Here is a 25,726-nt window from a genome sequence, read left to right as displayed (position 1 = left end):
GCTTTGTCTTGTTTTTAAGACTGGAAAATGAATTGTTGATTTCTCATCACTGAAACCCACTGAGTCAAACATGATAACTGGCAACCTGTCTCTGACTAAAAATTGTAGCATCACTACATTTCTAATATATACCATCTAAATACAGGTTAAAGAGTTTTATATAAAAAGATGCGGGTGCTCAGCCAGCTTTTAGAAATCAGCTTCAGTGTTTATAGCCATTATAACACACACAATACTTACTGTACTTCAAAAAACAGAAAAGGAATTCATGCCTATTAATCACGCTCTGATTCTCACCTCCTCTGCATCTGTACTGTTTAGTTCTTCTGCTTTAATTTTATTATAAGTATCCAGTATATCAGTACAGCTCTGATCCCTAAGAAATAAGAAAGTCAAAACACTTCAATATATATATTTTTTAAATTAGAAATCAGCTCTTGTGGAAGATAAAGCTGCTACTTACCCAATAAATCGAAGTAAGACATCAGTTACAATTTTGGCTGCTTTAACTATAGGACTGTCTGGCTCATTGAAAGTCCTGGCATTATGCTCAATGTAGCGCACCTCCCACATTAATGCTGATATTCTCCTATGAAAGAAAAACATACCCTATTACTCTTGGTTGATACATTTAGAGTCTATTCTAAGAATATACAACATAGAACAACTAGGCACTCAATCATGGTATGTCAAGGGTGTTCTACTATCTGCATGTGACTTAATACATGTGTATAATGGATGCTCACTAATAAAGGTATATAGTTAGAGTATTTGAGCACAGGTAAGCATTAAGAATCATTGGACTTCACATTAAAAAGAACTGACCCAGGACATTATGAGGAAATAGTGATTTAACCATTTAAGTATAAACACAAAGAAACAGTGTTTTGATAAAGTCCAAAGAATGTTCAGTTTTCAAGGGAAGAAATGAGAACATCATGGAAAAAAATAAACCAGGTTTTAGAAAAAGATTTTTATCCAGTTACTTTTATGACATATTTTATTAAATAAAAATTATAGGTAATGTTATAAAATATACCCAACTGGTTATATTTATAACCAGTTCATGTTGAGATGAATAACTATGGTTAGGATATAGTAGACTTTGGGATGAGAGATGTACCAAAAGCTGCCCTCTACCGCTCTCTCAAAATTACTCCACTCCCAAATGAAACCAACAAAAAAATTACTTGGCTCTTTATCTAAACATATTTTGGGGCTGTTAATTAAATCTAGCTGCTGCCTAATTCCTCAACAGGGGATTTAATCATGCTCCAAGTTTCTGTAGCACCTTAATTATGATGAATCCACAAACTAATCTGCCTCTAATTAAACTAAAGTTAACTGTAGTTTTTGTTTCACGTGATTTGTGCTACTCAAAATTTCATTTCTGTCCTTTATTCCATACTCCTCCTTACCCTGGAAGACTGAGAATCTATTGAATAAAGGGAAATGGTGTTCCAAATTTTTAGAAGAAATTTTGGAGTGGGTATATTGAATGATTATTTTACACTACTAAAATACAGATTCTCACTGTATCATCATACAAAAAGGAAAACAAAAGATGTGAAGCTATGAACTTTATAGTAAATAATAAAACTAAACAAACCTGTAAAAGCGATTTTCAAGTCTCCGCCTAATGGTGTTGAGGTCAGTTGGATAAGCAACTACAGTGCAATACAAGGGATAGGCACTGAGATCCACTGGAACAGCAAAAGGGCTGGCAAAATCTATATTACCAAAATAAAAAAAGGTAGTCATAAAAGACATTAATATTTCATATTAACAAACAAAAAACTCATATATAAATAAGAAGAGAGGGCAATATACTACATTACTAAAATGATAATGATTCAATTATGCAAATATTAGATGAATATTGTTAAAATGTCATTCTCTTTATTTGGACATAATATCTATGAATCGTGCATGACACACTGGTTCAAATCAGGTGAAATCAGGCTAATTAAAGGAGAACTGGGTTTAATTTCAAACTGGTATGTTTTCTAGATAAATCCCAAATAGCTCAAGTGATATAGTTTAGATAATATAGCTTAGGTATGTGAGTAAAATATATTACTCATCTACTATCTACTAAAAAACTCATCCAAAGTCAGGCTCAGGAAATACTTGGAGAGCCAAAGTGATTCAAGAAAGTAAAAGATAATTACATGCCTATTTTTACTACTGGAAGTCCCAAGAGAATAGAATACATTTATCAGTCATTACATTGGCCAAACATATCAAAATATTAATGTTAAGCTAGAAACACTTGATTAAAAGTGCCTATTAAGTTAAAAGTGTACAGTGAAAAAATGTATTTCTTCTTGTAGAACTTAAAATTTTGCTGGTTTTCCTTGTTTCTTCCTAATATCCTTTCACAGCCACCATACCCAGGGAAAGAAGGTGGTTGATGCCCTGAATAACCCGTTCACATTCCTCATCTCTGGAATGAGCCCCCCACTCTCCTTCCTGGGGTTTGTATAGCAAAGCAGTCAGTTCCTCCTGGGACACAGGAACACCAGCACCAACTTCATCTGGAAAGGCAGCTATGTATAAGATGAAAAATCAGGAATCATTAGTTTCCAATATTATGCTATTGGTATTTTTTAGAAGAATTTTAATTCATTTTTAAAAGCATATTTACTTCCTTCTGGAATTGGCTCCATATCCCAGGGGCTCATCTTTTCTCTCTCATTATTGTCCCAGCTATTGAAAAATAATAAGATACTAGTGAAATTCACACGACACTTTCATATACTAGCATAATTTGCATGACTTCTTGAGGTAAAATTCTGAAAAGGGCAATACAATTTTCCTTAAAGTATAATTTCACTTACATAAAGATAGTAATAAACCTTAAATAGAGAAAACAAAAAAAAAATAGAGAATAGTCTACCAATAGGAAATACAAAGAGCAGTAAGCTTACACTTAGTTTTACCTGGCTTTTTAAAAAAATTCCAATTGAGCATATATTCAATATTAAGCCAGGATACAGAATGAAAAGATCTTTTTGGAAAATGTCTTTCAGGTTAAAAAAGTCAATTTGATAGATCAATTCTTTCTGTAGGATAATCTACTTTATACTAACAGACTAAGTATTACAGTATCTCCAAAGTTTTATGATTCCCTTTTCATCAGCAATATGGAGATTAAAAGTCAATCTTCACAGAATAAACCTTTATCACTCTTGAGAAGAAAGCTTCATTATTAGGAATCTTAACAGTGATGGGATTTAATGAAGAACTAAAGTAAATGTTGTAGACAAATAGTACACCCAAATATGATACCTCTGCCTGGAATTCATACCATTAAATAAAAGACTGGGTACTCATATTTATTGCTATATTCCAGCTATAACAATTACTTTAAACATTGAATTAATTTTAGTATTCTTCCTGAAATAATATTTGCAATTCTCATTTAAAATAGAAATATTTAAAAGAAAATACAGGCATAAGGGCGTCTTATGTTATCTTATGACTTAATAAGTCTTCAGTTCCTGCTTTGTATTGGACCAAGAGGTTTATCATCAAATTTCTTCCTTACAGGTACTATGATTACTTCTTTACAGGTCAGATAAAGATAAGCCAAATTAACAAGGTGTTATTCCTAATAGGGTTTATAGAAAGTCCATATAGTACTACAGTATTATATCAGGCATAAAATACCATAACTGTACTTACTGAACACTGTAACACTGGAAAGAACTATCAGGATACTCTGGTTGAAAAGGCTGCTGACTCTCCACAGTCCCAAACCACCAGGCGTCATCTATTATACTGCGGAATCTATCACCTACAATGTTTTTAGAAATTCTTAAAAGGATGTTTTTGAGAAAAATCGCTTTGTTCACATTCTGAATTGCTACTTTGTGTTAGACACAGAAGCAGCATTACTAGAGTTTTCAATCTGAGTTTTCCAGATAAGTAAATTTTATACTTTACCTTCATTAAGGATTTTGATTTCTAAGTACTAGTAATCTTTCTGAAATAAATCAAACATGTCCATGTCTTCTTATATAAAAGCTACAAAGTATAATCTTTTATTAATTATTTAGGATCATCATTAAGCGTACTTTTTCTTGTACTATACATGTTACTACAGTTGTTTCTTTTCCTTATTGCTTTCAGCTTTTTGCCTTTTTTTTAAAAAAGATTTTATTTATTTATTTGACAGACAGAGATCACAAGTAGGCCGAGAGAGAGAGGAAGGGAAGCAGGCTCCCTGCTGGACAGAGAGCCCAATTCGGGGCTCGATCCCAGAACCCTGGGATCATGACCTGAGCCGAAGGCAGAAGCTTTAATCCACTGAGCCAACAAGGTGCCCCTCAGCTTTTTGCCTTTAAAAATCTCTTCATACTAATTTTCTGCCTCTAAAGGGATAAGGATTATAAAACCAAATCACTGTGAACAAAAATTTTCTCCCACGTAAAAAATGAGAAATTAAAAGTACTAATAGCAAACAATTACATAGTATAAATTTTAAGTACTTAGGTACCATTTTAAGTGTTTTTAATATGTCAACTCATTTATTGCTCATATCAACCTTATAGGTGTGTTTTGATGATTCCCACTATAAAGATAAAGGAAGTGGGACAGAGATTAAAAATTTGCCCAAGATCAAATAGCTAGTGAGGAAGTAAGGAAGGTGGAAGAGGAGTGAAGGAGGGGGAGAGGAAAAGAAAAGGGGTAGAAACTCTACCTCTTTCTTTCTACCCCTTTTCTTGGGCAAGAAACAGAGAAAGAGAAAGAGTGACAGACAGACAGAGGGAGAAAAAGAGAAAGAAAGAAAATCACAATCAGTAATGGTCTGCTTAAGAGCCCAAGTGTTAAGTATTTTATACTAGGGCAACTGACATTTGATGCTTTTCTTTGTAATTCATATTTGTATTCTAACAGATTAGATATTTGCAGAGAGTTTAGAGGCTATATGCCACATAGGATGTACATAAAATCACCTCAACATAACTGAGAAGGAAAATTTAATTTGATCTAATTTGGCTAAGAGCTTTACCAATTACATATTAAACTAGTTTATGTCTATTAAATTGGAGTTAAAAAGTTACATTATTTCAAACTTAATGGTTATTAAGTAAGAATTTTATATTTACCTATCTGCCAGTTCCTTTCTTTGGCTTCATTATAAAACTGATGTAGTACAAGGAAGTCAATGACATCTGGCATGTCATGATACCTATTCAAGAAATAAAGCACATATGAATCAATATACAGAGCACCATATGTTACTAAATATCCAGAGATATATGTTTAATGTGAAGCCATTTAAAAACTGTTGAAAGCCTCAAGGTTTCTGCAAATGGCTTTAATTAAACTCCATTGCTTTTATTTGTTTGGGAGTTCCCTACCTACTACGATATCACTTCAAAAACATAAAGACACCAATGAAGATACTTAAAGCTTAATATAAGGTATTATATATTAAGACCTCTTTAAGAAAGGTATGAATTGATGTTCTTTCAACTCCTTAGATTTCAAAGTTCAAGAAATGAGCCACTGATTAGCTATTCCTATTATTAACAGAAATAAAAGCAACTACCATGTCTCAACCACACTCATATATTATATATATGATATAATATATGATTATGATATGATATATAATATTGTATATATATGTGTATATATATATATAAAATCTCCAATTGACCCTTGAACAATATGGGTTTGAACTGTGCAGGTCTATATGCAGATTTTTTTCAATAAATATAGTACTGTAAATATATTTTCTCTCCCTTACAATTTTCTTCTTTTTCTCTTTTTTATTAGATTTTTTTTTCATTTGTCAGAGATAGAGCACAAACAGGGAAAGTGGCAGGTAGAGCAAGCAGAGCAGGCAGAAGCAGGTTCCCTGTCAAGCAGGGAGCCCAGTGTGGGACTGGATCCCACAGGGATCATGACTGGAGCCAAAAGCAGATGCTTAATTGACTGAACCACCCAGGCATCCCATCCCTTATGATTTTCTTAAAAATGTTTCATTTTCTCTAGCTTACTTTATTGTAAGAATACTAAATATAATACATATTAGTCAAAAGTTTTTGTTATCAGTAAGGCTTCTGCTCAACAGCAGGTATTAGTTAAGTTTTGGGGAATCAAAAGCTATATATATATGCAGATTTTCAACTGTGTGGGAGTCAGTGCCCATAACCCCTTACATTGTTCAAGGGTTAACTGTATACACATACACACACACACACACTACATTACATATCTATTAGCTACACACATGCATGCATACACTATGCAAGTTTTTATATCTACACACACACACACACACACCACACACTATTATGTGGAAAAACAAACCAGAAAATAAACATTAAACCCTGGTTTTTATTTGTTTATTTTTTAAATTTAAATTCAATTAGCCAACATACAGTACATCATTAGTTTTTGATGTAGTGTTCAATGATTCATTAGTTGTGTATACACCCAGTGCACATCAAGTCTTTAAAAATCTAAAGCCTATAGTGCTATAGTATTTTCTCTCCCATTAAGCCCTGTACTCCACAGAATACATGATAGGGATTAAAACACACAGACACACAGACACAAACAGAGATAGCTACTCACTTAATGGAAAAAGATTCTCCAGTCATTTTGCCTGAAATAGGGTCCAGAAATGCAAGCTTCAAGCAACATAGTGTAGGTGGTCCAACCTCATATTTGATTCCTACAATCTTAACAAATTCTTGTTCCTATTCATGAGAATACCAATGAATTATTACTTTCAATATAAATAATTGCCTGATATTTGCATATTATTTCACTATTTTTCAAACAATTAAAAATTATCTGAATATCCACCAAATATTAAGCATTCCACTAAGTGCTAAAGACAATAAGACATGGTTCTTGACCTTTAATACTTAACAGCAGGCTGTAGCATAATGCAGGGCTCTAAACCAAGGATAAGCAACAGAATCCCCTTAAGAACATTTTTAAAATTCATATTCCCAAACCCTACTCCTATAGAATTGAATTCAGTAGGTCTGGGGTACAAGCTTAGTCATGCATATTTTGAAAGAACTCCCCAGGGGAGTTAAAAACCAAGTAACGAGTGAGGAAGTAGGGAAGGGAGGGAGGAGTGAGGAGGGGGGGGGGAGAGATAATAGTGGAAAGAGGCAGAGGTACAGAGAAACAGAGAGAGATGGAGAAAGACAAGAATGACAAAGAGGGAGAAAAATGAAAGAAAGGAAACCACAATCAATAATGGTCTGCTTAAGAGCCCAATTGTTAAGTATTTTATATTAGGGCAACTGAATTTGATGACTGTTAAGATTCTTAGTTAAGAATTACTCCTTCAGCAGAAATATGGTATGTAAGAAGGCAGGTAGAAATGTATGTATACATTTGGGGAAAGGACTTATATTTTTTTAATGCCCACAATATTATTTTACAAACCATCCTTGTAACTGATTATTAGTAACACTTAACAGATGACAAAACTGAGCCTCATTGGTATAGTGACTTGCTTAAAGTTATGTACTTGGGTATGTGTATATATATATCAGATCTGGATTGAAATTCAGGTTATATTCCAAAACCCACATTCTTGCACCCACACAAATGCTGCCTCCTATAATTTCCTAGAGCCACAATGTTAGAATTTAAAAAATGAAAAATCGTGTTTTATTCATTCTTGATTTAAAAACAACAACTCAACTTTCACCTGATTCAGAACAGATGATGGTATCACTATCTACCAGGAGATGACTGTGTAAAGGTCACTTGATAAGATACTTTGGTACCTTACAACCTTAATGTAATATTTTACAAGTATCTATATCTTTATTTAAATAAATGTACCCGCTTTCATGTATCCTTCCTGCTATACATCATCACACAACAATCCTTCATTTACCTGGAAACCACTCTAAAATTGCTCTTTAGTCTCTTTTTCTTCAACTTGGAAAAATAAAAGAAGAAAACACCCATAAACCTAACTAGAAATGATGGTGTATGTATACTTATGTCTGTTTCTTTGTATGTATCTATGTATACATGGATAAATGAATGAATGAATATGTATTTATAGTCAGAAAAAACTCCTCTAAAAATAACTATATCTATCTTACTTAATACAATGTAGCTATAAGGTAATATATCAAAATAGGTAATTCATAAAACACCATAAAATTCTGAGTTTCTTGGGATTTATAATTACTAATATCTTAATGTCACTGTAACCTCAAGGATGTCTGTAGTCCACACATGCAGTCAGCTTCCAGAGCTTCCAGAATGTACAAAGCTGCTGAGGAAAATATCCATACCAGGGAACTGCTGTTTTGCAGTATAATATATATGTAATAATATAATATAATATAATATAATATAATATAATATATAATATACACTAGATAATTTGAAGCATGAAGGAAATTAGGTCAAATAATCAAGACAACAGGTAGCATACAAATTTCGGGAAACATAAAATATGACCCATAACACTCAATTGTATCAGAGTATGGTACATCATGTTATCTTAGACACACAATCAACACTGAAATATGTAGGACACAAAAACATATAAGCAAATAACTTAATTCTGAAGTTATTTCAACTGCACACTTATGAATATGTCAAATTTACCCTGAGATCCATTTTATTCCATGGCTGTTTTTGTAAATTAAGGCTGTATATTTTTGACTTCCTTACAGCCCGCACATAAGCTTCATGTCCTTGCCTGAAATAGATAAGCTAAAACAAAAAACATATGGTATTAAACAGCAGCATCTTATTTAACAACTCTATATATCCCAATATATACTCTTACAAATGTCCTCTTCTGTTTAAAACAAACATATTTATAATTTTAAAAAATGTATAATAAAGGTATTTGTCATCATTAAATAATGTTCATTCAGTACTTATAACTGTGTTGCCCTGCACTAAGTACTGCATATAAATAGACACTGTATACACAATCTTTTTCCCCCTAGCTGCTTCAAAAATTTCTGAAGAAACAGGGATCAATGACATATTGTACAGAACACTGGTCATATTTTAAAGTACTATATTTCAAACTGTAATTAACATTCTAAACATCAACATTTTAATAGTGAGCCTATACATTCTTTGTGTGTATGTGTGTGTGTGTGTACACATATATATACACATATATAAAATTCTAACCACAGGCTACTAAATAGAGTAATTTCCAAATAGACTAGAATTTTTATTTCTAAGAATTAACATCAGAACTGGCATAGTATGGAAAGAAAATGAATTCAAGTGCTTAGTTAACACATTTCACCTCCTCAGGACAGCATTAATATTCTTTTTTTTAAAATATTTTATTTATTTATTTGACAGAGAGAGATCACAAGTAGGCAGAGAGGCAGGCAGAGAGAGAGAGAGAGGAGGAAACAGGCTCCCTGCTGAGCAGAGAGCCTGATGCGGGACTCGATCCCAGGACCCTGAGATCATGACCTGAACCGAAGGCAGCGGCTTAACCCACTGAGCAACCCAGGCGTCCAGCATTAATATTCTGATTCGTTAAAAAAGGTTTCTTGTTCTCAATAATTTTAAAGTGGTAGTAGAGTTAATAAAATTTTTTTTAAAATGTAACATTGAAAAATACTGAGATTTAAAAAATACACTGACATACTCTACCAATCAACTGTCTTTTTTTAATTTTTATTTTTTAAAGATTTATTTGTTTATTCATTTGACCCAGAGAGAGAGAGAAACAGCGAGAGAGGGAACACAAGCAGTGGGAGTGAGAGAATGAGAAGCAGGCTTCCCACGGAGCAGGGAGCCTGATGTGGGACTTGATCCCAGGACCCTGGGATCATGACCTGAGCTGAAGGCAGACAATCAACTGAGCCACCCAGGTACCCCCAATCAACAGTGTCTAAGTCAGAATTCTTAATACTTAAAAATACAAGTAGAACACTAAAAAGATTTAAATGCTATTATATAAACATAATTATAAGGGTAAAATATCAATAATAAACAAGTTATTTATATATCATTAATTATATATTTATTCCTGTACTCAACAAATATTGATTGAATGTGTGTATAAGGCATTAGGTGCTGTGGTTAACATATCAAAATACAATCCTTTCCCTCAAGGATATGGGCAGACATGTGAGTATAAAATAAGGCAGAATATACCAAGTATTATAAGAGATAAATAAATTAGGTGTGAAAGCTCAGGAGGAAAGAGTGATAGGCAAATGGCAAGCAGGAGAAGTTGGCATTTAAGTTAGACTTTGGCCAATGAGCATTTTCAAAGGCAATGATCTGTGGGTATGGCCAATCCAGGCAAAATACTGAAGGTTTAACATTTACAGTAAAAAGTAATGCTGTCATTAAGAACTTATTTTATAAAAAGTATGAGTTTTATGAGTTCTTTAAAAACATTATTTATGTATTTCACTAAATCACTTATATACCTCCTCCAATATCTAAACAACTGTCATTACCTAATACACACTAATCTTGAAGCATATAAGCATATGCTAAGTTTAGTGATACAACCAAGATAAATATGATCCTATAGAGAGGAGTCTCGTAATATTAAAGAATATACATATCCTTGTGTTGCTTTATAAAGTGATCTTTTTGTATAGACTTATTTATTTATTTATTTATTAGAGAGAGAGAGAGAGAGATTGAGAGACAGCATGAGCAGAGGGAATGGGCAGAGGAGAGAGCATCTCAAAGAAGACTCCCCATTGAGTGCAGAGCCCAACATGGGGTTCAATCTCATAAATGAGATCATGATCTCAGTCAAAATCAAGAGTCAGACACTTAACTGACTGAGCCATACAAGTTCCCCACATCTTATAAAGTCTCCTAAAATTAATTAAAAATTACTCCCCTTAGAGAAAGATGGCAGCCAAGTAGGATGACCCTAGGCTTGCATGGTCACCAAAACACAACTAGATAACTATCAAATCATCCTAAATATCCCAGAAATATATCTCAAGAATGACAGAACAAACTCCACAACTAAAGGTAGAGAAGAGGCCTCACTGAAGAAGGTAGGAAGGTAGGAAGTATGGAGACATGTAAATGTAAAAAAAAAAAAATGATTTCACGTTATTACATTTAAATTCAATGTCTTCCTTCCCATATGTTCATCTGCTTTGTTTCTTAAATTCCACATATGAGTGAAACCATATAGTATTTGTATTTATCTGACTGACTTAGTTCACTTAGCATAATATACTCTAGCTCCATCCATATTGCTGCAAATGGCCAGATATCATTCTTTTTGATGGCTGAGTAATAGTACATTGTACACACATGCCACTTCTTCTCTACCCATTTATCAAAGGCCATCTGGTCACTTTTCATAATTAGGCTATTATTGATAATGCTACTATAAACATTGGGATACAAGTGCTCCTTTGAATCAGTAATTCTGTATCTTTTAGATAAATACCTAGTAGAAATCGTCAGTCTTAGGATAGTTTTATTTTCAACTTTTTGAGAAACCTCCATACCTGTTTTTCAGAGTGGCTATACCATGAGTTGAAAGTGACTGTCTTTTTTCCACAGGATATTCTTTCTGCTTTGTCAAAGATTAGATACCATGAGTTGAAAGTGACTGTCTTTTTTCCACAGGATATTCTTTCTGCTTTGTCAAAGATTAGTTGACCATCTAGTTGTGGGTTCATTTCTGGGTTCTCTACTAGGTACTACTGATCTATATGTCTGTTTTTGTGCCAGTCACATACTGTCGTCATTGCTACAGCTTTGCAATACAGCTTGAAGTCTGGAATTGTAAGGCCTCCAACTTTTTCTTTTTTAAGATGCCTTTGGTTATTCGGAGTCTTTTGTGGTTCCATACTAGTTTTAGGATTGTTTTTCCTTGCTCAGTGAAAAATGCTGGTAGTATTTTGATAGGGATTGCATTAAATGTATAGATTGCTTTGGGTAGTATACACATTTTAATAATACTAGTTTTTCTAACCCATGAGCATGGGATATTTTTCAATTCCTTTGTGTCCTCTTCAATTTCTTTCATAAGTATTCTAGCTTTCATAGTGCAGATCTCTTACTTCTGTGGTTAGGTTTATTCATAAGTATCTTCTAGTTTTTGGTAAATGGGATGGATTCCTTCATTTCTTTCTGCTGCTTCATTACAGTGTTTAGAAATACAAAATGTTTCTATACATTGATTGTGTATCCTTCTACTTTATTGAATTCATGTACAAGTTCGAGGAATTTTTAGTGGGGTCGTTTGGGCTTCCTACAGAGTATTATGACATTTGTGAATAGTGAAAGTTAGTTCTTCCTCACTGAGTTGGATGCTTTTTATTATTATTATTATTATTATTATTATTATTATGTCTATTTCCTGTGGCTAGGACTTCCAGATATGTCAAATAATGGTGATGAGACTGGACATCCATCCCTGTTTTCTTCCTGACTGAAAAGGAAAAACTGTTTTTCCCCATTGATGGTATTAGCAGTGGGTCTTTCACATAAGGCTTTTATAATGTTGAGTTATGTTCCCTCTATCCCGACATTGTTGAGGGTTTTTTCAAGAAAGGATGCTATACTTTGTCATATGCTTTTTCTGTATCTATTGAGAGGTCATATGGTTCTTACTCTTTATTAATATGGTGCTACCATGTTGATTCATTTACAAATATTTCATTACCCTTGCAGCCCAGGAATAAATCTCACTTGATTGTGGTGAATATTCTTTTAATGTATTGTTGGAGTCAATCTGCTAGCATCTTCTTGAGAATTTTTGCATCCATGTTCATCAGGGATACAGGCTTATACTTAACCACTTCTCCATTTTAGTCTATTTTTTTTTAAGAGAGAGCAGGAGGAATAGAGGAGGGAGAGGAACAAGCAGACTGAGTGTGGAGTCCAGAGTAGGGATCAAACTCACAACCCTGAGATCATGACTTCTACTGAAACTAAGAGTTAGTGCTTAACTGATTTAGCCACCCAGGTGCCCCCGTAGTGGGGTCTTTGTCTGATTTTAGAATCAAGGCAAGCCTGGCCTCGTAAAATAAGTCTGGAAGTTTTCCTTCCATTTCTATTTTTTGCAAAAGTTTGAGAAAAATGGATATTAACTCTTCTTTAAATGACTGGTAGAATTTCCCTGTGAGCCCAACTGGCCCTGGAATTTTGTTTGTTAGATTTGTGATTACTGATTCAATTTTTTGGGTGGTTTTTGGTCTCTTCAAGTTTTCTATTTGTTCCTTATTTCAGTTTTGATAGTTTATGTGTTCTAGGAATTTATCCATTTCTTCTATATTTCCCAATTTGGGCCATACAATTTTTCACAATACTCCCTTATATTTTTTTTTTTAATATTTTTTGTGGTGTTGTGATCTCTCCTCTTTCACTCATGATTTTACTTATTTGGGTCCTTTCTCTTTTCTTTTTGGTAACTCTGGCTAGGGGTTTACCAATTTTATTAATTCTTTTAAAGAATCAGCTCCTAGTTTCACTGATCTGTTTTACTGGTTTTTCTTTGTTCCTATATTATTTATTTTCTGCTCTAATTGTTATTTTTTTCCTGTCCTCTTCTGACTTTCTTCTACTTTAGAAGTAGACTTCTTCTGATTTCTTCTACTTTAGGCTTTGTTTGCTGTTCTTTTTCTAGATGCTCAAGGTATAAGGTTAGGTTGTATGTTTGAGATTTCCTTGCTTCTTGAGGTAGGCCTGTTTTTTTGTATACACTCCCTTCTTATGACTGCTTTTTCTGCATCCCAAAAGTTTTGGACTATTGTGTTTTCATCTTCATTTGTTTCCATGTATTTCTTTATTTCTTCTTTAATTTCATAGTTAACCCATTCGTTTTTTAGTAAGATATTCCTTAACCTCCATGTATATGTGGTCTTTCCAATTTTTTTCTTGTAGTTGACTTCATGTTTCATAGTGTGGTCATAAAATATGCATCGTATGATCTCAATCTTTTTTATTTGTTGAGGCCTGATTTGTAACCCAGTATGTGTATATTCTGGAGAATACCCCATGTGTACACAAAAGAATGTGTATTCTGCTGCTTTAGGATGAAATGTTCTGAATAAATCTGTTAAGTTTACCTCATCCAGCCTGCCATTCAAAGACATTGTTTCCTTGTTGATTTTCTGTTTAGCTCATTTGTCCATTGCTGTAAGTGGGATGTTAAAGTCCCATAATAAACTTGTACTATTATCACTGAGTTTTTTATGTTTGTTATTAATTCATTTATATATTTGGATGCTCTCAAGTTGGCAGCATAAATATTTATATGCATTAGGTCTTGTCTTTTTGTCGGATAGACCCCTTTATTATGATATAGTACCTTTCTTCATCTCTTGTTAAATAGTCTTTGATTTAAAATCTAGTTTGTCTGATATAAGTATGCTTACTCCAGCTTTTCTCTTCTTTTCTTTTTTCTTTTTGATGGCTATTAGCATAATAGATGGCTCTCCATCCCTTCACTTTCAGTCTGTATGTGTCTTTAAGTCTAAAGTGAGCCTATGGTAGGTAGCACATGGATGGGTCTTGTTTTTTGATTCATTATGATATCCTGTGTCTTTTAATTGGAGCATTTAGTCCATTTACATTCAGAGTAATTATTGATAGACATAAATTTAGTGTCATTGTGTCACCTGTATTACCTCATTGTTTCTGGAGATTTTCTCTGTTCCTGTCTAATCTTTGTTGCCTCTGGACTTACTTTCCCACTCAAAAAGTTCCTTTTAATATTTCTCGCAGGACTAGTATAGTGTCCATGAACTCCTTTAGTTTTTGTTTGTCTAGGAAACTCTTTATTTCTCCTTCTATTCTGAATGAAGGCCTTGTTGGACCAAGTATTCTTGGCTGCGTATTTTTCCCATTCAGCACATTGAAAATACCATGTCATTCTCTTCTGGCCTGCCATGTTTCTGCTAGTAAGTCTGGTGCTAGCCTGATTGTCTTCCTTTATAAGTTAGGGATTTCTTTTCCCTTGCTGATCTGAAGATGTTCTCCTTATCTCTATATTTTATAAATTTTACTATGAAGTCTTTATTTTGGCCTGCTTTTGTTGATTTTAATGGGAGTCTTCTGTGCCTCCTAGATTTGGATGTTTGTTTCCTTTCACATTTTAGGTAAGTGTTAAGTTATAATTTCCTCAAAAACACCTTCTGCCTATTTTCCCCCTCTTCTTCTTCTTCTGTGACTCGTATGACATGAATGTTACTATGCTTTATGGAGTCACTGAGTTCCCAAAGTCTGCACTGATGATCCAATATTTTCCTTTCACTGTTATTTTCAGCTTGAATTTTTTCCACAATTTTATCTTCTATACCACTTATTCGTTCCTCTTCTTCCATCCTTTTCATTACATCCAATCTGTTTCATATCTCAGTTATAACATTTTTTATTTCAGCCTAACTAAGTTTTGAGTCTGCAGTAAAGGACTCTCCAGTGTTTTCTATGGTTTTCTCAAGCCCAACTACTACCCTTATGATTGTTGTCTCAAATTCTAGTTCAGGCATATTATATCTGTTTTGATTAGATCCTTGACTATGATCTTGTTACTTCTTTGGGTATGAATTCCTCCAATGTGGCATGTTGTCTAGGTCTCTGCCTTCTGTCTCTTAGGAAAGCCTGTTATGCTTCCTGTTCCTGAGAGTAATGGCTATATGAAGAAAATGTCATATATTGACCAGGACCTGGTGCTTCAGGAAATATTTCTGTGTCTCTTGTATGCATTCTGCTGCTGTGTTTTGACTGCTTTTTCCCTTATGTTGGTCCTCTGCATCATTTCTTCTTGCCTGCAGTAGGGAGTGTTTGGACCTTGTCCAGTGCAGAGTTTTAGCTAGGTTTTCTCTGGTCAGCATGTTAAAAGAAGCTAGATCCAATTTCCACTAGATCTTAAGTTTGGCCACACTCTATGGTCAGTAGACTTGGTGAGGGCAGGGTGGTTTGTGTTGGCTTTCTGGGGGAGGTGCCTGTTGCTCTGGTTCTCAGGCAAGCCTGCCTTAGAAAAAAAGGGCCTGCAGAGCTCAGGGGGACAGGGTTTAGTGCACGCAGCTCCAGGCTCCACTTTGGGCACTATGCTGTTCACTGAAGTCTGTCTGTGCTTCCACAATGTGACCTCTTTTCTCCCTCTAGTTGTTCAGTTTGTTATCTCAGTCCTCATACTGATTTTGTGGGCTTTTGGAATGACCCAATATTTATCTAGCTGTGCTCAAGAGGCAAGGCAAACATAGGGTACCCCTACTACTCTACTATCTTAACTCTTTATAAACCTGATCATTTCAATAGATGCAGAAAAAGCATTTAACAAAGTACAGCCTCCATTCATGATAAAAACCTCCAACAAAGTAGGTTTAGAGGAAACATACCTCTCAACATAATGAAAGCCATATACCCAAAAACCCCCTACAGTTAATATTGTCTTTATAAGGGAAAAACTGAGTTTTTTCCTGGTCAGGAACAAGACAGGGATGGCCATTCTCACCACTCTTATTTAACATAGTACTGGAAGTTATAGCCTCAGCAATCAGACAACAAAAGGAAATAAACAGCATCCAAATCGGCAAGGAAGAACTAAAACTTCCACTATTTGCAGTTGATGTGATACTCTATATAGAAAACCCTAAGGATTGTACTAAAAGAGTGCTAGGATTGATACACAAATTCAGTAAAGTTGCAGGATACAAAATGAATGTACAGAAATCTGTTACATTTCTATATACCAATAACGAATAAGTAGAAAGAGAAATTAAGGACTCAATTCCATTTACAGCTGCAGCAAAGCTAGTAAGATACCTTGGAACAAATTTAACTGAAGAGGTTTAAGATCTGTATTCTAAAAACTGTAAAATGCTGATAAAGGAAATTAAAGATAAGACAAAGAAATGGAAAGACACTCTATGCTCAGGGATTGAAAGAACAAATATTGTTAAAATGTCTACAGAAGCCAAGATAGGCTACACATTTCACACAATCCATATCAAAATACTATCAGCATTCTTCACAGAACTGGAACAAAGAATCGTAAGATTTCTATGGAGCCACAGAAGACATCCAAATAGCCAAAGCTACCTTGCAAAATATAAGCAAAGCTGGATAAATCACAATTTCAGACTTCAATTTTTATTATAAAGCTGGAGTAATCAAAATAATATGGAATTGGCACAAAATCAGATATGTAGATCAATAGAAAACCCAAAAATACATCTACAACTACATGATCAATTAATCTTTGACAAAGGAGGAAAGAATATCCAATGGGAAAAAGACAGTCTCTTCAACAAATGGTGTTGGGAAAACTGAACAGCAACATACAAAATAATGAAAATGGACAACTTTCGTATACCCCAAACCAAAAATAAATTCCAAATGGAATAAAGACCTAAATGTAAGACCTCAAATCATAAAAATCCTAGAAGAAAATGTAGGTACTAACTTCGTTGACACTGGTACAGCAACTTCTTTCTACATATGTTTCCTGAATCAAAGGAAACAAAAGTAAAGATAAACTATTAGGACCACATCAAAATAAAATGTTTCTGTGCAGCAAAGGCAACAATCAACAAAGCTAAAAGGCAAACCACAGAATGGGAAAATATATTTGCAAATGACATGTCTGGTAAAGGGTTAATATCTAAAACATATAAAGAAGTTATAACATTCAAAACCCAAAAAACAAATAATACAATTAAAAAATGGACAGAAGATATGAATAGACAATTTTTCAAAGAAGACACCCAGATGTCCAACACATGTGAAAAGATACTCAACATTACTCATCATTGGGGAAATGATAATCAAAATTACCATGAGATACCACCTCACACAAGTTAGAATGGCTACAATCAACAACACAAGAAACAAGAAGTCTTGGCAAGGGTGTGGAGAAAAGGGCACCCTCCTGCATTGTTGGTGGGAATGCAAAGTGGTGCAGTCACTGTGGAAAACAGTAAGGAGGGTCCCCAAAAAGTTAGAAATAAAATTACCCTAGGATACAGAATTTAACTTACTAGATATTTACCTAAAGAATATAAAAAATACTAATTTAAGTGGATACATGCACCCCAATGTTTATTACGGTATTATGCACAAAGGCCAAATTGTGGAAACAGCTCATGTGTCCCCTGACTTATGTATGGATAAAGCTTTATCCATACACAATGGAATATTACTCAGACACTGAAAAGATGGAATTTTGCCATTTTCAAGGACATAGACTTACCTAGAAAATATTATGGTAAGTGAAATAAGTCAGTCAGAGAAATACAAATACCATGAATTCACTCATATGTGGAATTTAAGAAACAAAACAAAGTAACAAAGTGAAAAAAAGAGCAAGGGAAATCAGGAAAGAGACTTAACTAGGGAGAACAAACTGATGGTTAATAGAGGGGAGGTAGGGGGATGGGTTAAATAGGTGCTAGAGATTATGGTGCACACTTGTGATGAGCACCAGGTATCATATGAAAGTACTGAATCAATATACTGCATACTTGAAATAAACTAATATAAAACTATACATCAAGTAACTGGGATTAAAATAAAATCTTAAAAAACTTACTCCCCTAAAGCCTCCATAAGAATAGGCAGTAAGTTCAACAAATAATGATTTTGAATATGCCCCTGAAAAAGTTCTTTAGGTTCTTTTTTTTAAATATACCATTCATCAGAGCATGTTCTACTAAAACAACCACACAAAAAAGCATTGCTCCAAATATCAATACTCGTTTGGAGACAAAATTATGAAAGAGAATCAGCAAGTAAGTATAAGACTACTTGATCACAGAAGAGGAGTCAAGATGCTGGAGAAGTAGCAGGCTGAGATGACATCAGGTAGCAGGAGATCAGCTAGATAGCTTATCAAAACATTCCAAACACCTACAAATCCAACAGGAGATTGAAGAGAAGAAGGGCAACAATTCTAGAAACAGAAAATCGATCACTTTCTGAAAGGCAGGACCTGCAGAGAAGTGAATCCAAAGCGATGGGAAGATAGACTGCCGGGGGAGGGGCTGGCTCCTGGCAAGCGGCAGAGCAATGGAGCACAAAATCAGAACTTTTAAAAGTCTGCTCCACGGAGGGACATTGCTCCAGAGACAAAACCGGGGTGAATCCCACGCAGAGACAGCATGGTCTCAGGTCCAGCGGGATCACAGAAAGATCAGGGGTGTCTGAGTGTCGCAGAGCTCACAGGTATTAGAGCAGGTAAGCCAGCTACAGAGACAGAGCCGAGGAGTGAGCTCTCAACTCGGAGTTACCCTAAACTATGATATGTGGCAAAGGCCATGGCTCTGTTATTGAGGACCCCACAAGATCTGGAGAGACACCCCTGGAAGAGTTCAGGGATCTGCAGGGTTTGGAGACTCCAGGAGGGGCTGTGTGCCAGAGACAGCTGTGTGCCAGAGACAGAAATGCTTGGTCACAGGCTGGGTGAGCTCGGAGTACAGCTGGAGGCCAGGGAGACAGGAGTGATTGAGGGCTTTTCTCCAAAGGCACACTGAGGAGTGGAGCCCCGAGCTCTCGGCTCCTCCAGGCCAGAGACTGGGAGGCCACCATTTTCATTCCCATCCTCTAGAACTCTATGGAAAGTGTTCAGGGAACAAAAGCTCCCCAAAGCGAACCAGAGCGGATTACTTGGCCTGGCCCAAGGTAACGGTGGTATAATACCGCTTCAGGCAAAGACACTTGAGAATCACTACAACAGGCCCCTCCCCAAGAAGATCAGCAAGAAATCCAGCAGAGACCAAGTTCACTGACCAAAGAGAACAGCGGAATTCCAGAGGAGGGGAAAGCAAAGCATGGAATTCATAGCTTTCTCCCCATGATTCTGAAGTCTTGCAAAGTTAATTAATATTTTTAATTTTTTTCTTCTGTTAATTTTTTTAACTTTTACCCTTTCCTCTTTTAACATTTTTAAACTAGTTTATCTTAACAAGACCTTCCAAAAAAAAATCATTTTTGAACTTTCATTACTATAGTCATATATTATCATTCATTTTATCTAACTTTATTTTTTGTGCACACATAGGATTTTTTATTCTAAAATATTCTGGGATACAACTTCTTCTAACAGATAAAAATATAGCCTAAATCTAGCACAGGGCTTTGTTTTAGTCTCCAGCCTGAGCAAATTCTCTGCACTTTCTTTTTCTTTATTCTTCCAAACATCTTATCAACCCCTTTAAAGAATTTTTTTAAAAAATTCATCTTTATAGTCATATTCCATCCCTTCACCATGTTTACCTTTTATATGTTTTTCATTCTTTAAAATTTTGGGAGGTAGTTTCTTCTAAAAGACCAAACTACTCGCAAAATTAAGTGGGTGACCCTGTTCTATTCACCGGTCTAATATATATGTATATTCTTTTTTATATTTTTCTTTATTCTTTTTATTTTTTTTAATTTCTTTTTTTCTTTTTTTAATTTTTTTTTCTGAACTTCTTTTTATCCCCTTTCTTCCCCCCACGATTTGGGGTCTCTTCTGATTTGGTTGAGGCACATGTTCCTGTGGTCTTTGCCACCCTTTTAGTATTTTATTTACTCCTTCATATATTCTTATCTGGATAAAATGACAAGGTGGAAAAACCCACCAAAAAAAAAAAAAAAAAGAAACAGGCAGTACCGAAGGCCAGGGACCTAATCAATAGAGACATTGGCAATATGTCAGATCTAGAGTTTAGAATGACAATTCTCAGGGTGCTAGCCAGGCTCAAAAAAGTCATGGAAGATATTAGAGAAACCCGGTCTGGAGAGATAAAAGCCTTTTCTGGAGAAATAAAGAACTAAAATCTAAGCAAGTTCAAATCAAAAAAGCTATTAATGAGGTGCAACAAAAAATGGAGGCTCTTACTGTTAGGAAAAATGAGGCAGAAGAGAGGATTAGCGATATAGAAGACCAAATGACAGAGAATAAAGAAGCTGAGCAAAAGAGAGACAAACAATTACTGGACCGCAAGGGAAGAATTCGAGAGATAAGTGATACCAAAAGATGAAACAACATTAGAATAATTGGGATTCCAGAAGAAGAAAAAAGAGAGAGAGGAGCAGAAGGTATATTGGAAAGAATTATTGTAGAGAATTTCCCTAATACGGTAAAAAGAACAAGCATTAAAATCCAGGAGGCACAGAGAGCCCCCCTCAAAATCAATAAAAACAGGTCAACACCCCATCATCCAATAGTAAAATTTACAAGTATTAGCGACAAAAAGAAAATCCTGAAAGCAACCCGGGACAAGAAGTCAGTAACATACAATGGTAAAAATATTAGATTGGCAGAGTACTTATCCATAGAGACCTGGCAGGCCAGAAAGAAGTGACATTATATATTCAGACCACTAAACGAGAAAACATGCAGTCAAGAATACTATATCCACTTAGGCTATCATTGAAAATAGAAGGAGAGGTAAAAAGCTTCCAGGACAACATAAACTAAAAGAATCTGTAAACACCAAACCGGATCTACAGGAAATATTGAAAGGGGTCCTCTAAGCAAAAAGAGAACCGAAAAGTAGTAGATCAGAAAGGAGCAGAGACAATATACAGTAACAGTCACCTCACAGGCAATACAATGGCACAAAATTAATATCTCTCAATAGTTACCCTGAATGTAAATGGGCTAAATGTCCCAATCAAAAGACACAGGGTATCAGAATGGATAAAAAATACCATCAATATGCTGTCTAGAAGAAACTCATTTTGGACCCAAAGACACCTCCTGATTTAAAGTGAGGGGGTGGAAAACAAATTACCATGCTAATGGACACCAGAAGAAAGCTGGGGTGGCAATCCTTGTATCACATCAATTAGATTTTAAGCCAAAGACTATAATAAGAGATGAGGAAGGACACTGTATCATACTCAAAGGACATGTCCAACAAGAATTTTAAATATCTATGCCTCTAATGTGGAAACAGCCAACTACATAAAGCAATTAATAATAAAATCAAAGAAACACATCAACAATAATAGAGTAATATAGGTGAATTTAACACTCCCCTCACTGAAATGGACAGATCATCCAAGCAAAAGATCAACAAGAAAATAAAGGCCTTAAATGATACACTGGACCAGACGGACATCACAGATATACTCAGAACATTCCATCCCAGAGCAACAGAATACACATTCTTCTATAGTGCATGTGCAGCATTCTCCAGAAAAAATCACATCCTGGATCATAAATCAGGAATCAACCGGTATCAAAAGATTGGGATCATTCCCTGCATATTTTCAGACCACAATGCTCTAAAGCTAGAACTCAATCACAAGAGGAAAATTGGAGAGAATCCAAATACATGGAGACTAAAGAGCATCCTTCTAAAGAATGAATGGGTCAACCAGGAAATTAAAGAATAGTTGAAAAAATCATGGAAACAAATGATAATGAAAACACAATGGTTCAAAATCTGTGGGACACAGCAAAGGCAGTCCTGGAAGGAAAATATACAGTGATACAAGCCTCTCTCAAGAAACAAAAAAGGTCTCAAATATACAACCTAACCCTACACCTGAAGGAGATGGAGAAAGAACAACAAAGAAAGCCTAAACCTAGTAGAAGAGAAATAATAAAGATCAGAGCAGAAATCAATGAACGAGAAGCCAAAAGAACAGTAGAACAAATCAATGAAACTAGGAGGTGGTTCTCCGAACGAATTAATCTGATGGATACACCACTGGCCAGACTTATCAAAAAGAAAAGAGAAAAGACCCAAATAAATAAAATCATGAATGAAAGAGGAAAAATCACAACCAACACCAAAGAAATACAAACCATTATAAGAACATACTATGAGCAACTCTACGCCAACAAATTTGACAATCTGGAAGAAATGGATGCATTCCTAGAAACATATAAACTACCACAACTGAACCAGGAAGAAATAGAAAACCTGAACAGACCCATAACCAGTAAGGAGATTGAAGGAGTCATCAAATATCTCCCAACAGACAAGAGCCCAGGGCCAGAAGGCTTCCCAGGGAAATTCTACCAAACAGTTAGAGAAGAATTAATTCCTATTCTCCTGAAACACTTCCAAAAACTAGAAATGGAAGGAAAACTTCCAAACTCATTTTATGAGGCCAGCATCACCCTGATCCCAAAACCAGACAAGGATCACATCAAAAAGGAGAATTACAGACCAATATCCTTGATGAACACAGATGCGAAAATTCTCACCAAAATGCTAGCCAATAGGATCCAACAGTACATTAAAAGGCTTATTCACCACCACCAAGTGGGATTTATTCCAGGGCTGCAATGTTGGTTCAACATCTGCGAATCAATCAATGTGATACAATACATTAATAAAAGAAAGAACAAGAACCATATGATACTCTCCATAGATGCTGAAAAAGCATTTGACAAAGTGCAGCATCCCTTCCTGATCAACACTCTTCAAAGTGTAGGGATAGAGGGCATATACCTCAATATCATCAAAGCCATCTATGAAAAACCCACTGCAAATATCATGCTCAATGGAGAAAAACTGAGAGCATTTCCGCTAAGATCAGGAACACGGCAGGGATGTCCATTATCACCACTGCTATTCAACATAGTACTAGAAGTCCTAGCCTCAGCAATCAGACAACAGAAAGAAATTAAAGGCATCCAAATCGACAAAGAAGAAGTCAAACTATCACTCTTTGCAGATGATATGATACTATATGTGGAAAACCCAAAAGACTCCACTCCAAAACTGCTAGAACTTGTACAGGAATTCAGTAAAGTGTCAGCATATAAAATCAATGCACAGAAATCAGTTGCATTTCTCTACACCAACAGCAAGACAGAAGAAAGAGAAATCAAGGAGTCAATCCCATTTACAATTGCACCCAAAACCATTAAGATACCTAGAAATAAACTTAACCAAAGAGGCAAACAATCTATACTCAGAAAACTATAAAGTCCTCATGAAAGAAATTGAGGAAGACACAAAGAAATGGAAACATGTCCCATGCTCCTGGATTGGAAGAACAAATATTGTGAAAATGTCTAGCTACCTAAAGCAATCTACACATTTAATGCAATCCCTATTAAAGTCCCATCCATTTTTTCCAAAGAAATGGAACAAATGATCCTAAAATTTGTATGGAACCAGAAAAGACCTCAAATAGAGGAATTTTCAAAAAGAAAGCCAAAGTTGGTGGCATCACAATTCCAGACTTCAAGCTCTACTCCAAAATTGTCATCATCAACTCAGTATGGTCCTGGCAGAAAAACAGACACATAGATCAATGGAATAGAATAGAGAGCCCAGAAATTAGACCCTCAACTCTATGGTCAACTAATCTTCGACAAAGCAGGAAAGAATGTCCAATGAAAAAAAGACAGCCTCTTCAACAAATGGTATTGGGAAAATTGGACAGCCACATGCATGAAAAATGAAACTGGACCACTTCCTTACACCACACACAAAAATAGACTCAAAATGGATGAAGGACCTCAATGTGAGAAAGGAATCCATCAGAATCCTTGGGGAGAACACAGGCAGCAACCTCTTTGACCTCAGCTGCAGCAACTTCTTCCTAGGAACATCGCCAAAGGCAAGGGAAGCAAGGGCAAAAATGAACTATTGGGACTACATCAACATCAAAAGCTTTTGCACAGCAAAGGAAACAGTTAACAAAACTAAAAGACAACTGACAGAATGGGAGAAGATATTTGCAAACGACATATCAGATAAAGGGGTGGTATCCAAAATCTATAAAGAGCTTAGCAAACTCAACACACAAAGAACAAAGAATCCAATCAAGAAAAGGGAGGAGGACATGAAAGAAGATATCCAGATGGCCAACAGACACAGGAAAAAGTGCTCCACATAACTCGGCATCAGGGAAATACAAATCAAAACCACAAGGAGATACCACCTCACACCAGTCAGATTGGCTAAAATTAATAAGTCAGAAATGACAGATGCTGGCAAGGATGCGCAGAAAAGGGAACCCTTCTACACTGTTGGTGGGCATGCAAGCTGATGCAATTACTCTGGAAAATGGCATGAAGGTTTCTCAAAAAGTTGAAAATAGAGCTACCCTAGGACCCAGCAATTGCACTATTGGGTATTTACCCTAAAGATACAAACGTAGTGATCCAAAAGTGGCATGTGCACCTGAATGTTTATAGCAGTAATGCCCACAATAGCCAAACTATGGAAAGAACCTAGATGTCCATCAACAGAGGAATGGATAAAGAAGATATGGTGTGTATATATATATACAATGGAATACTATGCAGCCATCAAAAGAAATGAAATCATGCTATTTGCAACGGCGTGGATAGAACGAGAGGGCATTTTGCTTAGCGAAATAAGTCGATCACAGAAAGACAACTATCATATGATCTCCCTGATATGAGGAAGTGGAGATGCAACGTGGGGAGTTTGGGGGGTTGGAAAAGAAGAAATGAAACAAGAGATCAGGAGGGGGACAAAGCATAAGAGACTCTTAATCTCACAAAACAAACTGAGGGTTACCGGGGGAATAGGGAAGGAAGAGGGTGGTGGGGTTATAAACATTGGGGAGGGTACGTGCTATGGTGAGTGCTGTTAAGTGTGTAAACCTGGCAGTCACAGACCTGTACCCTGGGGCTAATAATACATTATATGTTACTTTAAAAAAATAAAGCACCAAGCCAGCTAAAAATCAGCCTTGTTTTTAAATATTTCTTGAATAAATGAAAATAATTTTTCTCTGAAAAAAAAAAAAGAGACTACTTGATCACTATGTCTGGTATAAGATATCTATAAATGTCAGTTACAGAGGCATTTGGTGAAAT

The 25,726-nt window shown here is 35.3% G+C and overlaps 1 protein-coding gene across 1 annotated transcript in view; it reads right to left on the bottom strand.

Annotated features, from left to right (window-relative positions):
- BRWD3 (bromodomain and WD repeat domain containing 3) overlaps window positions 1-25,726 on the bottom strand; it is a 215,542-nt gene that overhangs the window by 44,526 nt on the left and 145,290 nt on the right. The window contains exons 25-33 of the mRNA XM_082715993.1: window positions 8,614-8,721; window positions 6,595-6,719; window positions 5,115-5,197; window positions 3,688-3,799; window positions 2,648-2,709; window positions 2,394-2,549; window positions 1,610-1,730; window positions 464-589; window positions 298-376 (exon numbers count right to left, since the gene is read on the bottom strand). Coding sequence (XP_082572119.1) covers window positions 298-376; window positions 464-589; window positions 1,610-1,730; window positions 2,394-2,549; window positions 2,648-2,709; window positions 3,688-3,799; window positions 5,115-5,197; window positions 6,595-6,719; window positions 8,614-8,721 — 972 coding nt within the window. The remainder of the gene's footprint in view (window positions 1-297; window positions 377-463; window positions 590-1,609; window positions 1,731-2,393; window positions 2,550-2,647; window positions 2,710-3,687; window positions 3,800-5,114; window positions 5,198-6,594; window positions 6,720-8,613; window positions 8,722-25,726) is intronic.

The sequence above is a fragment of the Mustela nivalis genome, assembly GCF_964662115.1.
Source record: "Mustela nivalis genome assembly, chromosome: X".
Lineage (NCBI taxonomy): Eukaryota > Metazoa > Chordata > Mammalia > Carnivora > Mustelidae > Mustela > Mustela nivalis.
The sequence above is the reverse complement of the archived record's forward strand: the minus strand, read 5'-3'. Positions and strand labels throughout refer to the sequence as shown.